This window comes from Arvicanthis niloticus, chromosome 1 (assembly GCF_011762505.2).
Source record: "Arvicanthis niloticus isolate mArvNil1 chromosome 1, mArvNil1.pat.X, whole genome shotgun sequence".
NCBI lineage: Eukaryota > Metazoa > Chordata > Mammalia > Rodentia > Muridae > Arvicanthis > Arvicanthis niloticus.
The window spans coordinates 17,390,794-17,405,485 of NC_047658.1; the positions used below are offsets into that span (position 1 = coordinate 17,390,794).

The window sequence follows — 14,692 nt, forward strand, 5'->3', positions numbered from 1 at the left end:
AGCAACAGAAAAATCAAACTAAGTCAACCATGGTGTTTTTTGACTAAAATCCCAACACTTGAGAGGCCAAGATAGGAGGAGTAGCATAAATTTGAGGCCAATGTGGGCCTCATAGTGCAAAAACAAAAGCTTACAAAGAATGTTCTCAGATGAGATGACAAGGCCAGGACCCTACAGTCAGATATACAGACCTGATCCTCATACTCATCCTTATCAAGCTGCCCCTGGCTGACCAGAGCACATGGGGACTGCATAGTGTCATATAGCTAAGGTGATGGGTTCTGTGTCTCTAGTCCTAGAGTTCAAATCCCACCTCTGGCTGGTTTCTGACTCCAGGGCTCTGAGGCAGATGTTCTTGGAGCCAAAGTTCCAGCTCATCAGGTGGGATTAGAGAAACAGTAGGTATAAATGCAGGTTGCCTTTTGTGTCATGACTAGTCACCCCAATGTTTCATGGCTTAAAACAGCGTTAGGCTTAGTTCACTCATAAATCTGCAATTTGGGCATGTGCTGCAAGCCATCTTTTGTTTGTGGAAGCCACCAAGTTGCCTGCGCCCTCCTCAAAGCTTTTTTTTTTTTTTTTTTTTTTTTTTTTTTTAGGAAGATGTTATTTTATTGTAACTATGTGAAGATGTAGTAGGAGGGTGTGTGTGCATGACTACAGGTGCCTCTGGAAACCAGAGGCGAAGCATCCGGAGCTACAGTCAGGTGGCTGTGAACCACAGGTGCTGGGAAGAGAACTCTTGCAGAGCCCCCAAGCAAGAGCAGGAAGTAACCACTCAGCCCGAGCCTTCTCTCCAACCCTAGAGTAGCTTTGATTGATTGATTGATTGATTGATTTTGAAGTTTTTAGGCATGATGGTGCAGGCATTATCCCAGCCCTGGGAGCCAGAGGCAGAGGCAGACAGATTTCTGTGAGTTCAAGACCAAACTGGTCTACATATCAAGTTTCAGAACAGCCAAAACTACATCATGAGACCCTGACCCCTCCAGTATGACCCCATTCTATCTTCATATCCTCTGGCTTTTTAAAAATTATTTTTGTACCCCACTAATTCTCACCAGTCCTGCCTGCTGTAATGTGGACTGATTTTGTTGGCTATCTCCCGTGAAGATAACCACAGCCAGTGAGCTCTGGAGTGCAGTCATCTTGTCATGTGCAGAAGACAGCATTTCACAGCATGCCCTTCCTTCTCCAGCCGTGGCATTCTTTCTGCCTCCTTCTGCGAAGTAAGTAGGGAAGGGAATGGTACCGATGTCCCATTTAGGACTGAGCACTCCAAAGTCACTTAATCTCAGCACTTTGACCAGTTATGAGTCCTTGCATTAACTGCTACTCTCTGAAGAAAGGCTTCTTGGGCCAATCGAGAGCAACACTAATCTATGCCAAATGCTTTTTTAAAAAATAGACTTATTACTGAATACAGGGATGCACCCCTTTAATCCCAGCACTAGGGAGACAGAGTCAGGCAGATCTCTGTGGTTCTGAGGCCAGCCTGGTCTACAGAGTGAATTCTAGTAAAGCCAGGGCTACAGAGAGATCCTGTCTCAAATTTTTCTCATTTATTCCTGAATTTTATGTGTCTAATGGACCTGAGTGTGTGTGTATATATATATATATGTCTGTGTGCTATATGCATGCGTTCAGTCACCACAGAGGCCAGAAAAGAACATTGGATCACCTGGAACTGAAGTTACAGATAGTTGAGCCATCATGTGGGTGCTGAGAATAGAACCCTGGTCCTCTGAAAAAGCAGGAAGTGCTCTTAACATCTGAGTCATCTCACCACTTCCAGCTAACCCCCTTTGTGGAGTTAGGGTCTTCCTATATAAGCCAGGCTTGCTTCGACTCAAGAGCCTCTTACTTCAGTTAATGCTGAGGTTTCAGGCATGCAGAGAAACTCTTGGCAGGCTAGGGCTCTGGACCCAAGCTAGCAGTTGTCTAGGGCCTCAGGCAAGGCTGTGAGCCAAGCACCACGATTCCTCCCCCAAGAGGCTCCTCCAGAGCCTGCACAGAAGTAGCAGCTGTGTTTCAAGGATCGTTTGTTGGTGAGATAGGGCCTTGGTATTATCCCAGACTGACTTGAAACTTGCTATGTAGCCCAAGCTTGTCTTCAGCCTCCTAAGTGCTGGAATTTCAAGTGTGTGTTATCAGGCCAGCTCCATATGCTTGTCTGTTTAGGTTTAGTTCTAGGGTTTGAACTCAGAGTCTTATCTAGCTAGGAATACCAATGGGAGATTCTAGGCAGTGGCTCTACTACTGAGCCATACCCCCAGCTCATTAGGGGATTCTAGGCAGCGGTTCTACCTCTGAACCACACTGCAGCCCCTCACTGAAGGATTCTATGTAAGAGCTCTACCACTGAGCCACATACACAGCCCTTCAAGCATGCTAGGCCAGTACTATGTCACCAAGCCATACCCAGCCCTCTCTTTGAGTGTTTCACTAAATTGCCCATCTTGGCCTTGAACTCACTGTAGAATAGGCAGGCTTTGAGCTTTGAACTTCAAACAGGCTGTCCTCTAAAGTGCTGGATGGAGCGGCAGCTACCAGACCTGCTTCCTATGAGATTTTAGAAGGTCAAGCGGAAAGCACATAGATAGCTAAAGCTTAAAAGCTAACATCCACTTATGACGGAAAGCAGGCAGTGTTTGTCCTTCTGGGTTACCTCACTCAAGATGACTGTTTCTAACTTCATGCTTTTACCTCCAAATTTCATAACTTTCATTTTCCCAGGCAGTTGAATTGTCTTCCATTGGGTAAATGCATTTTCAGTACCCATTTATTTAAACGAGGTCTGTGTAACACACCCCTCCCCTTAATGCTCAGTAATCTATTCAGAAGAGGGAATGCAAAGACTGTGAGGACCAGAAGTGGTGGATGTCTCCAAGGAAACATCATTTTCCAGACACAGCACGACTGATGCACATAGGAACTCACGAGAGACTGTGATCAGTAGGCACAAGAGCTGTCCAAGCTCAAGCCAGACAAAAGCCCAGCATGGACAATAGGAAAGGGACACAAAGTCCTGTCCCTAGTTAAGAAGCTATTCGAAACCGATAAGTACTCAGAGAGGGAAAATCAGTTTTCTTCAGTGGAGCAACACTGGGTACATCAACCACATACCCCAGGGCAGGCCCAATGGCCAAGTGTAGTCAACCAACACAAAATGGACTCTGTGCTTTATTTTATTTTACTTTAATTTAGCTTATGAGAGAGAAAGAACATGGAGATGGGTGAGTAGGGAGGTTGGTAAATATCTAGAAGGAATTAGGGGACAGGAAAAGATATGGTCAAAATATGTTAAATTCTCAAAGAAATTAAATTATTATTATTATTATTATTATTATTATTATTATTATTACATTTTTTAGAGTCTCCCTACTGTCCTGGCTGTCCTGAAACTCCCTATGTAGACCAGGATAGCCTTGAATTCAGAGATTCTCCTGTCTCTGCCTCCAACATGCTGAGATCAAAGGTGTGTGTCACCATGCACAGCAAAACATTATTTTCTCAAACGTTTTCTGACATAGCACTTCTGAGCTCTATATGATATATGGAGCATGCTCAGTGCATTCCCATCAGCACTGTAAGCACCAGCTCTCAGAGGTTCAAAGCTGAGCAGAGGCCTAAAGCCTAGCAAAGAGTGATAGGAAAACTTTCTGAACGACTGAAGCAGTCTGACCAGCCTTGACCTAAGTCCAGCCTCTCCTGCTTTCCTCTCATGAGAAGAGAAATTTGGCTTTTCTGCATCCTCATCTCTTGGTCTGTGAAGTAAGGACCAAACATGCTGCTCAGAGGACACTTAGAAAAAGAAGTCAGCCTGATGATAATGTGCTGGTAGAATTTAGCATAGTTCCTGGATGAACTTAAGTTGTCATTATTATGGCTGCTAATGAGGTGAGACCTGAAGGACCGGTTGTGAGTTGTGAGATTGGAGAGGGAAAACGAATTCCAGGTAAAGAAAAGAATGTTGGCAAAGGCTGGGGTGGGGGTGAGATAGCATCAGAAGAGGGCATGTTCAGGAGGGTAAGGCTTAGTGCAGAGAAGTGGACGAGGCCAGTAAGGATGTCAGCAGAGGATGCTGTGACGCCAGGCAGGGCTGGGACATAGAGGGAAGGGTCAGCTGGCCAGGGAGGGGGCTTAAAGTAGGAGGTTGCAGAAAGTGTATGTGTGTGTGGGGGGGGGTGTGCAGATGAAAAGGATAAGTTCTGAACCGTGGGCACCAAGACGAGAAAATGGGGAGAGAGATCTAGGTAGTATTCAGAGATTGGTGACAGTACTAGGGGGGAAGACAGTGGGAAGGCTCTCCCCAGCCTTTGCATAGATGGTCCTGAAAGTATGGGTCAGAGGGAGATGCTGAGTTTAGCAGGTATTGGACAATAGAAACTGAATTCTAGGTGCCAGGGTAGATAGAGACAGCGACTAGAGACTTGGTTCTGAGGATCATAAGGAGTCACAGAAGGATCTGGAGAAGAGGGCAGGGTCAGAGAAGAAGCTGCAGGTCAGACAGATACCAGAAGGCTGGGAACCGAGACACCTGAGCCAGGAAGGGAGTACACAAGGAGGGACTCTGATCTCACAGACATGCCTGAAGGAATTCTTCCTACATGGCCCCCACAGGCTTGCTGCTTGGTTCCAGCTGGGAGTTCACCTTCCCCTGGGGGTAAGGAGTGGAGGTTCAGCCTGGGCTTCTCCATACAGCCTCTGATGAAGACAAGAAGGGCGGAGTGGGCCCTTCAGCCACCATATCATGCCAGGGGACCCTGGCACCTCCCACAGGTTTGTCTCCTTTCTCCACCCAGGAAACTAAGCAATCATTCCTGCTGGACTTGTCAGACCTGGGACGATGCAAGCTGTGGATCTCTATGTAGTGTCCTTTCTGGAGTGTGATCATCACCATGGGCCTCTCATGGGCTCTGCTGCCCTTCCTACTCCTGGGTAAGTGCTCTGTGCCCCTCTCCTCCCCAGCAGCCCACTCCCTGGCAGTTTCTCTCAATGTTCTCCCCTCCCTCCTCTCCTCTGCAGCCTTCAGAGGTGGGCTCCTTGCCCTTCAGCCAGCTTCTGGATCTCAGCGACCCTCTGCCTCCTCCTCACACTCCGTGGGCAGCTCTCAGGGCTTTGTTTCGAACGTCTCCTCCAGCCAGCCCCCCAGCTGGAACTTTTCAGATCAGCCTCCAGGTTCAGAAGCCTCTGCTGGAATCCCTGATTCTAACCGTTTTCCTCGGGAGCTGAATTCAAGCCATGTGCCTGGATTATTCAGGACTAATGACTCTGCCGGGGAACAGTATCTCAGCCTTGATGTCACCTCCTCCAAAATCCCCCCTTCCAGAGTGTCTCTTGATGGTTTACATTATCAAGATCCTGCCAAAGACTCTGGGCCTTCCTTCTCTGTCAAGACTCCAGCTTCACATATATCAGTGCAAGCCCCAGACACCAAAGTACCTACCAAGGCCTCAGGTTCAAAGCTATCCCTGGAGCATCACGAGCTTGACCTTTCGGTCCAGAACCCTGGATCCAAAATTTCTTCGGAGATTCACCAGGCTGCAAGCTTCCCTCAGCAAGTGGGGGGACCCCTGGCTGTGCTAGTGGGAACCACCATCAGGCTCCCCTTGACTCCGGTCCCCAGCTCCAGTCCCCCTGCTCCTTTGGTGGTCTGGCGCCGGGGTTCCAAGGTACTGGCAGCTGGGGGTCTGGGGTCACAGGCTCCACTAATCAGTCTGGATCCTATGCATCAAGCTCGCCTGAGATTTGACCAGACTCGAGGGGGTCTGGAACTCACTTCTGCCCGGCTGGATGATGCAGGGGTGTACACAGTTGAGGTCATCAGGGGAGGAGTCTCCCAGCAGATTCGCGAGTTCGTGGTGGGTGTGTATGGTAAGTGGGTTCTGAGGTTCACGAGTGCAAGCTGCAAGTGCCTGCTCTTCTTGCAGACCTCTGGGCAAGTCTGTGCTGTGTCAATATGCTTCCTTCCCAGAGGAAAGAGCCTGGGGGTGGGCATAGACAGGGACCAGTCCACCTTGTCTGAGGGAGGAGGTCTAAGTCTGAACTCTGAGGTCTGAGAGAGGCCTGGACCTCACTCAGGTGTAAGGGAGGAGGGCTAGGGTCTGAATCCATGAGACTGAAGGAATTAAGACTGGGGTTTGGACTCGGTTCTAAAGGAGGAGGATTGAAGTCTGAACCCCTGGGTTTGAGGGAAGAGGGGTGGGGCCTGCACTGCAGAGACTGAAGGAGGGCTGGAGTCTGGAGTCCTGGGACTGATGGAATGAGATTGGGGTTTGAACACTTAAGTTTGAGGGCTGAGGTATGTACCTCTGGGTCCAAGGGAGGAGGGCTGAGGTCCGTATCCATGGATCTGAGGGAGGGGGACTGAGGTCTGTATTCCTGGATCTGAGGGAGGGGGACTGAGAGCTCAGATTCCCGGTGCAGTGAGAGGAGAGAGGAAGGACTGAGGAGGCAGAGACTTGTGGCCCAGGGAGGGAGTTCTGTTGTACCGGCTTTCCAACTCATCAAAGACTGTTCTGGATCTCCAGAGCCCTTACCCCAGCTGTCAGTACAGCCCAGGGCGCCAGAGACAGAAGAAGGGGCAGCCGAGCTGCGGCTAAGCTGCGTGGGGTGGAACCCAGGTAGCGGGAAGCTGAGCTGGAGTAGAGACGGACGTGCCCTGGAGACCCTAGACCCTGAAGGCGCAGAGCCACCTCGCATCCGTGCAGAACGGGACCAGCTGCTTATCTCACGTCCGGTACGCAGCGACCACGCCCGGTACACTTGCCAAGTCCGAAGCCCCTTTGGCCACACCGAAGCTGCAGCTGACGTCAGTGTTTTCTGTGAGTAGGGGAATGTCACCTGAGGATTCGAGTCTTGAGCCCCCGGGGAGAATTGGGAGAATTGGGTCCAATGTCTGTGAGTTCTTTACAATCCAAACCCCTTGTTTTACCCCTCACCCCCACTTCCAACCAAGACGGCCCGGACGCTCCTATCGTTAGGGTCTCCTCAGACCGAGACGCCAGTCCTGCGCTCTACGTCACTGCGGGCAGCAATGTGACCTTGCGTTGCTGGGCCCCCTCGCGGCCGCCTGCGGACATCGCGTGGAGTCTGGCGGACCCCACAGAGGCTGCAGTGCCTGCGGGGCCTCGCCTCCTGCTGCCCACTGTGGGGCCAGGCCACGCCGGCGCTTACGCCTGCATCGCCGCCAACCCTCGCACTGGCCGCCGCCGGCGTTCAGTACTCAACCTCACTGTGGCGGGTAAGAGCTGAAGAACCATCCAGCAGGAAGAGGGGAAGCACATGGATGGGTGTCAGCAAAGGGAAGAGACAGCAAGGGGGCGTGCCCTTCAGGGAGGGAGGAGCCAATAAGGAGGAGCTGGGGCAGCTACCGGTGGGCGTGGCTGCTGGAGAAGAAGCCGAGCTCGCAGAGAAGATTAGGGAAATAGCTGCTGATGGACGAGGCTTCTAGGAAAGGGAGGAGCTAGCAAGTAGTTTCTGAGAAAACCTCAAGTAAGCAAGGCCATCAGGGAAAGAGTGAATCTAGCAAGGAAGGTACAGGGACATTCATAGGTGAGGTGGGACATCATCAGGGCGGAGCAGAGTCGTAATTATAGGGCGGGACAAGGGGCGGGTCTAGCCTGGAGGAGGAAGGACAATTCAGGTGGGCGGAGACTGTAGGAAGCGGGGTACTTGAGGGTAGAACACTCCCCAGTTGCTGAAGGGCGGAACAAGCAAAATCCTGTGCATAGGGTGGGGCCGATGGGTTTGCAGATTACCGGTTGAGAGGGTGAAGGTGTCAAGAAGAAGGGGAAGAACCAGCAGGAAGCGAGGGTGGGCAGTCCTAGGAAAGGACTCGCAATCCAGTGAGCACCAGAGTTAAATGACAGAGCGAGGTTTGAAAGAGAAAGGACTAGCCAGCCTCCTAGGCTCTGAAGTCCGATCAGTTAGTGAAGGGAAGGGAGTCACAAAGAGGCGGTCCACTCAGGAGGGTGGAGTTATCTAGGAAAAGAGGCCGGGTGAAACCTGTAGGAAGAGTGAAGCATCCCGCGTACAGGCTGGATAGGGGAAGATGGAAGGGCTAAGGCTGAATGGTCTTTTTTTTTTTTGTCCGTGGCAGATCTGCCCCCCGGAGCCCCACAATGTTCAGTGGAAGGCGGTCCCGTGGACCGCAGCCTCCGCTTTCGCTGCTCCTGGCCTGGCGGGGTCCCTGCCGCCTCCCTGCAGTTCCAGGGTCTCCCCGAAGGCGTCCGTGCGGGACCTGTGCCATCTGCGCTCCTGGTGACTGTCCCCGCCCGCCCGGAGCTCAGCGGCGTCCCTGTCACCTGCCTGGCCCGCCACCTGGTGGCCACGCGCACCTGTACCATCATCCCGGGTGAGAGGGGCTGAGCCTCCTTACAATCTGTAAGGGAAGTGGGTGACTTTTTCTTTGGTCCTTTGCGGTTTAAGGAAAAGACCAGAGAGAACTTTACTTATTTTAGGAAAGCCAAACTTAACTTTCTTTGGGCGTTGGTTCTCTCCTTCCATCATGTAAGTCTCAGGGATTGAACTCAGGTTCGTCGTCAGGCTTGGTGGCAGTTGCCTTTATCTGCTGAGCAACCTCCTGAAACCTCAGACTTCACTTTCTTTGAAGCTAGAGCAGAAACAAGGTTTTGGCCTACACTTCTGGGTGGGAAGCCAGCAGGAGCAGGGTGTTTTATTCCAAACCCCTGGTCTCAGAAAGAGGGCTGTAATCGTCCAGGTATCTAGAGAGGGTGTGTGTGTGTGTGTGTGTGTGTGTGTGTGTGTGTGTGTGTGTGTGTGTGTAATGAATAGCTAATGATAATGAGTTTCCCAGTCTAGAGTCCTATGATATGATCAAAAATTGTGCTGAGGAAGTCAAAGAATGAATGAATGGGGTCAGTGAGATTAGATGCTCTGTGGGGAAAGGTACTTGTCATCAAGCCTGATGGCTTAAGTTTGATCCCCAGAACCGTGGCAGTGAAAGGCTAAACCAACTCCCAGCAACTTCCAGCAACAACTCCTATGTCCCCTGATCCCTACATACTTTCAGTGGCAGAGGGGCACAATAAATAAATGTTTAAAAAAAAAAAAAACTGCCAAGAAAATGAATGAATGAATGAATGAATGAATGAACAGATCTTCATCTGGTCACAGAGGAGGGGGCATTTGCTACCTTTTGCCTTTAAAAAGGACGCATGCCTGGGCTCTTCACATCCAATAAGGTCTTGTTTCTCTTAACTGGCCTTCTCCCACCAACAGAAGCCCCCCATGAAGTGCTGCTCCATCCAATAGTAGAGGAGACACAGCCAGGGGATGTGGTGGTGGCACTGGAGGTCACTGGCTGTCCCCCACCCTCAAGAGCATCCTGGGCCCGGCAAGGACGGCCCCTGGCTCCAGGTGGTGGGGGTCGACTACGGGTTAGCCAGGATGGCCGGAAGCTCCTCATCAGCAACTTCAGCCTGGATTGGGACCTGGGGAATTATTCTGTGCTATGCAGCAGCGCACTGGGTGCTGGGGGCAACCAGATCACCCTTACGGGTAAGCTCCACTCAAACCAAGAACACAGATGTTCAGAAACCAGCCCTCTTCCCTCAGACCCTCAGGTATCCAAGCATCTTTTCCCAGATCCAGGGATCCAGATCACAACTTTCCTCCTTCAGACCCAGCCCTCCTTTCTGTCTCTCACCAGATCCTCAGCATCTGCCATCTTGTCTTCCCAGGACCCTCCATTTCCTCCTGGAGGCTGCAGAGAACTCAGGAAGCAGCAGTGCTCACCTGGGATGTCGAGCGAGGCACCCTCCTCACAGGCTTTCACATCCAGGCATGGACGGACAGCTCTGACCTGGACAGAGTCACCATGAGTAGGGACTGGGTCTCCCTGCTCATTCTGGGCCCTCAGGAACGGTCAGCCATAGTGCCACTCCCTCCTCGGAACCCTGGGACCTGGGCTTTTCGCATCTTGCCCGTCTTGGGGTCTCTGTCAGGGACCCCATCCCAAAGCCGAGTGTACCAGGCAGGTAAGTTGAGCTGTGGTACCTTGTCCTGCGTTTCTCATCTGACCCACTGTTCTTAGTCTTTTGCCTCAGACCCTTTTCTTCTGTCAGTCTTGTGGGAGCTTCTGTGACAGTGTCCCAGTACCTGGTTGTCTTGAAACAACAAGTATCTATTCTCTCATGTCTTTTTTCAAATCTTATTTGATTATTAGTTTATTTACATGTGGATGTGCATGTGTCATGATGTGTGGATATGGAGTTCAGAGAAAAACTCGAGGGAGTTAGTTCTAAACCCCTTTTGTCCTGAGAGTTCATGGACTCAGACTTAATGAATCTTTTTAGGAAGGATGAGATGTTTAATCCCAGCACTTGGGAGGCAGAGGCAGGTGGATTTCTGAGTTCGAGGCCAGCCTGGTCTACAGAGTGAGTTCCAGGACAGCCAGAGCTACACAAAGAAACCTGTCTCAAAAAACAAAAACAAACAAACAAACAAACAAACAAAAAAACAAAAACAAAACAAAACAACAAAAAAAGTTAGGATGAGATGGCTTAGACAAATCTAAGAGCATCCCTGGGTTCTGTTCCCTGCCTCCCTTTGGTGTGTGTCTTCCAGGCTCTGACCTGAGTCCAGGGGCCATCGCTGGCATCGTCCTTGGCTCCCTGTTGGGCTTGGCACTACTGGCTGGCCTTCTCCTCTTGTGTATCTGCTGTCTGAGGCGTTCCCCAGGTGAGTGAGGGACCTGGGAAAAGGCAACTGGAGCCAACTGGGAGCTTCCCTAAGCAAAAGCTGAGCCATGGCCTAGCCATGTCATCAGTGCATTAAATAACAGTCTCACCTCCCTATCACCCTCTGAGGCCAGCTTTTCCTACTGACCAGAGTGGCACATCCGAGCAATCATGTGTTTCCTGTCATTCTCTTATAGGAAGGACTTCTGTGAAAAAACAGCACTCTCTGACCTTGGCTCCTGTGCTCACCCCACCAGCAAAAATGATACAGAGATTGACCCCAGTGCAAACCCCACGGCCCCTTCCCATCAAAACCCAGATGCAGAAACCTCACCCAGCCAAGGCCCAGCAAGTGAGTGTGGGTGTTGTTGCCTTCCACTATGAGGGACAAGTAGCTTCTTAGAAAGGAGTATTCTAATGTCTTCTAATGTCTTTCTCCTAGTTTTTCTTCGTGACTTACAAAGTGTTCTAATTAGGGTTCTATTGCTATGATGAAACACCATAACCAAAGCGACTTGGGGAGAGGAAAGGGTTTATTTGGCTTACATCTTTACATCACAGACATCAAGGAAGTCAGGACAGGAACTCAAACAGGGCAGGAGCTGAAGCCTCGAAGGAGTGCTGCTTACTGGCTTGTTCAGCCTGCTTTCTTATAGAGCCCAGGACCACCAGCCTAGAGGTAGTCCCGCCCACAGTGGACTGGGCCCTCCCATATCAAGTACTAATTAAGAAACTGCCCTACAGGTGTGCCTTCAGCCCTAGCTCGTGAAAAGATTTTCTCAGTTGAAGTTCCCATCTCTCAGATGACTCTAACCTGTGTCAAGTTGGCATAAAACTAGTCCTTGTACAAAGGTCAATAATTTCCATTACTTATGTATTGTTTGATTGTTTGACAACAGAGTTTTACTATGCACCATAGGCTATATGACTAGGAATCCTCCTACCTCTACCTCTTATGTTCAGTAGACATCACATCTGGCTTATGTGCGTCTGAGGATGGGACCTGGAGCCTGTTTATTCTAGGCAAATACTCTGCGAACTGAGCAACAGCCGTAGCCCCTCATGCTTTGTTTTGAATATCAGCATCTGGACTTCTTGCTCAGCTCTTACATATATTAACAGACTAATACATTCCAATTTATCTTCCCAAGGAGACTGAGATATGACTTCTGTTTCCTATAAAAATTAGTTCAGACTTCCATTTTTAAACTCTGAGGTGGATAGAATTTCTTTGTTTTCCCATAAAAGTTGAGCTGTCGGATGCCTAAGCTTCCAGGGGTGACTGGACAGTTTTTCATTGGTACACAGAGGGTCCACACCTGTACTCACAGCACTTGGGAGGCTAAAGCAGGCGGTTCAGTGCAAATTCAAGGTCACCCTGGATGTTATAACAGGACTCTGTCTCTGAAAAGCAAAACAAAAAAACAAAAACCAACCAAACAAACAAAATAAGAAAGAGAGAAAAGAAACAGGAAGGGGCAGAGAAGGAGGAGGAGAGGGAACTCAGCTAGTTTCCTATAAGATTTATTTTTATTTTATATGTGAAAGTGTTTGGCCTGCATGTATGACTGTCTACTGTAAGCATGTAGTGCTCTCAGAGGCCAGAAGAGGGCGTCAGATTCCCCCAAACTGGAATTACAGACAATTGTGAACTGCCACATAGATACTGGGAATTGAACTGGGGTCCTCAGTAAGAGCAATATGTGCTCTCAACCACTAAGCCATCACTCTAGTCCCTCAGCTAGTTTCTGAAAGGCTCAGGCTATAGATGGAAGGTTAAGTGGGTATGTCATTTTGTACCCAGGATACTCCCTGAATTCATTTCATACCCTGCCTCTCTTCCAGGTCATCAGCTCCAGTCCAGCTCTCTGTCCAAGTGGCAGCACATGGACTGTTCGGACAGCCACCCAGGTGTGACAAAAGCCAGTGGCCCACTCTCCATGAAGTGTTTTGGGGTACAGCATCCTGCTTTGGCCCAGCAGTATGGGGCTTTCTATTCCTGAGGACTTCTTGTCTCCCTCTTGTCTCAGAAGACACAAACTGTCCTTTTGCACCTAAGGGCACTGATGTGACTCTGGGACTAGGAGAGCCACCTGCAGACAGGTGACTGTGGTTGGCACAGACTCAGAAGCCTAATGTAGAGCTTTCTGTTTAACTTCAAGCTGGAAGGGGAGCCTGGCCACAGCGTCTGCAAAGGTCTGCTACCTTCTCCTGTCCCCAGGCCACATCCCGTCAGCCTCCAAAGACTCATCCATCATCCAACACATCAGTATCCCTTATCTCCCTCCCTCCCCCATCTCTTGATTTCCTTTTTGCTTTGCTTTGTTTGACTCAGAATCTCTTGTAGCCCAGGCTAGCTTCAGACTAAATAACCCAGACTGGGCCTGAACTAGTGTCTCTCCTGTCCCAGTCTCCCAAGTGCTGGAATTCAGGCAAAAGCCACCTCACCCACCACTTTCTGTTTCTCTCTTTCCTTCTGTTTGTTTGTTTGTTTGTTTGTTTGAAAGGATCCCATAACACAGACCTTGCTGGCTTCACACTTGTCAGTCTCCTGCCTCAGCTTCCTGGGAGCTGAGATAACAACCATGTATACCATAACTACTCACTATCCTCTCTAAATTTTTCTGTGGCTGTACATATGTTTACACATGCTTCAGTCTGTGCATTTTAATCTTTGGGGCCTGTGGTTTGGTCTCTGTCAGCCCCTGTGACTTCTCTTCTATAAGCCTTCTGCCAACCACACTCCTCCTTCCACCTCTTTGTCCCTAGAGTTTGCTCTGCCTGGACACTTCTCTTTCCCATGTCATTGATTTCTCAAGGCTTGAAGTAGCCATTACCACATCAGGACTTCCCTCTCTCCCCCAGTCCCCAGCTTCCTTCTCATCCCGTGAGTGTATAATGACAGATATCGATAACTTTCCCTCTCTGAACTGAGAGCTCAGTGAGGCACACACCACACGTATCCCAGCAGAAACAGAGCCTGGCGTATAGCAGGCACTCAATAAATACTCGTGGACTGATGAAATGTGCTGGTGCCTGTGAAGGGCTCCTGGTGTTGTTCCTATCCCTGGCAAGATATATCTTCCTTTTTCAACAAGAGTTCTCACGGGAAATTTAGAGTTACAACAGTGACGATTCTTATGGCTGCAAGCAACAGACATCAGGCTTTATGGTACAGGGTAATACAAGCACCTGGGAGGTTGAGGTAGGAAGATCTCACAGGGGGACCTGTCTCAAAACATTAAGGACATGTTTCCATAGTAGAGCAGCTGCCTAGGATCCCCTTGAAGGGCTGGGGGTGTGGCTCAGTGGTAGAGCACCTACCTAGAATCCCCCAGTGAGGTGCTGTGGGCGTGGCTCAGTGGTAGAGCCCCTGCCTAGAATCCCCCAATGAGGTGCTGTGGGCGTGGCTCAGTGGTAGAGCAGTTGCCTAGAGTCCCCCAGTGAGGTTCTGTGGGCGTGGCTCAGTGGTAGAGCACCTGCCTAGAATCCCTCAGTGAGGTGCTGTGGGCATGGCTCAGTGGTAGAGCCCCTGCCTAGAATCCCCCAATGAGGTGCTGTGGGCATGGCTCAGTGGTAGAGCAGTTGCCTAGAGTCCCCCAGTGAGGTGCTGTGGGCGTGGCTCAGTGGTAGAGCACCTGCCTAGAATCCCCCAGTGAGGTGCTGTGGGCATGGTTCAGTGGTAGAGCACCTGCCTAGAATCCCCCAGTGAGGTGCTGTGGGCGTGGCTCAGTGGTAGAGCACCTGCCTAGAATCCCCCAGTGAGGTGCTGTGGGCGTGGCTCAGTGGTAGAGCTCCTGCCTAGAGTTCCCAGTGAGGACTGATACTGGGTTCAATCCCTAGTACTATATATATCCAAAAGGAGAGAAAAATCAAGATGTTGTGTCTTTTTTTTTTTTTTATCACTGCCAACAGAAAGCCTGACACAAGTTAGCTTATATAAACATAGGTTTTATTGCTTATGTGTGGGAGAGAGGGCTTCAGGT

The 14,692-nt window shown here is 50.1% G+C and overlaps 1 protein-coding gene across 1 annotated transcript; it reads left to right on the plus strand.

Annotated features, from left to right (window-relative positions):
• Nucleotides 1-4,600: 4,600 nt before the first annotated feature.
• Vsig10l (V-set and immunoglobulin domain containing 10 like) lies at nt 4,601-13,731 on the plus strand. The gene is made up of 11 exons (XM_034521701.2): nt 4,601-4,666; nt 4,806-4,941; nt 5,029-5,877; nt 6,534-6,827; nt 6,962-7,246; nt 8,105-8,359; nt 9,247-9,525; nt 9,708-10,004; nt 10,594-10,707; nt 10,904-11,058; nt 12,552-13,731. The coding sequence occupies exons 2-11, from the start codon at nt 4,902-4,904 to the stop codon at nt 12,621-12,623; spliced, it is 2,640 nt and encodes an 879-aa protein (XP_034377592.1). The 5' UTR covers nt 4,601-4,666; nt 4,806-4,901; the 3' UTR covers nt 12,624-13,731.
• The last annotated feature ends 961 nt before the right edge of the window (nt 13,732-14,692 follow it).

Coding starts and splice junctions, on each gene's coding strand:
- Vsig10l (XM_034521701.2), top strand. CDS start 4,902: ATGGGCCTCTCATGGGCTCTGCTGCCCTTCCTACTCCTGG. Junction 6,828..6,961: donor AGCTGACGTCAGTGTTTTCT/GTGAGTAGGGGA, acceptor CTTCCAACCAAG/ACGGCCCGGACGCTCCTATC. Junction 7,247..8,104: donor ACTCAACCTCACTGTGGCGG/GTAAGAGCTGAA, acceptor TGTCCGTGGCAG/ATCTGCCCCCCGGAGCCCCA.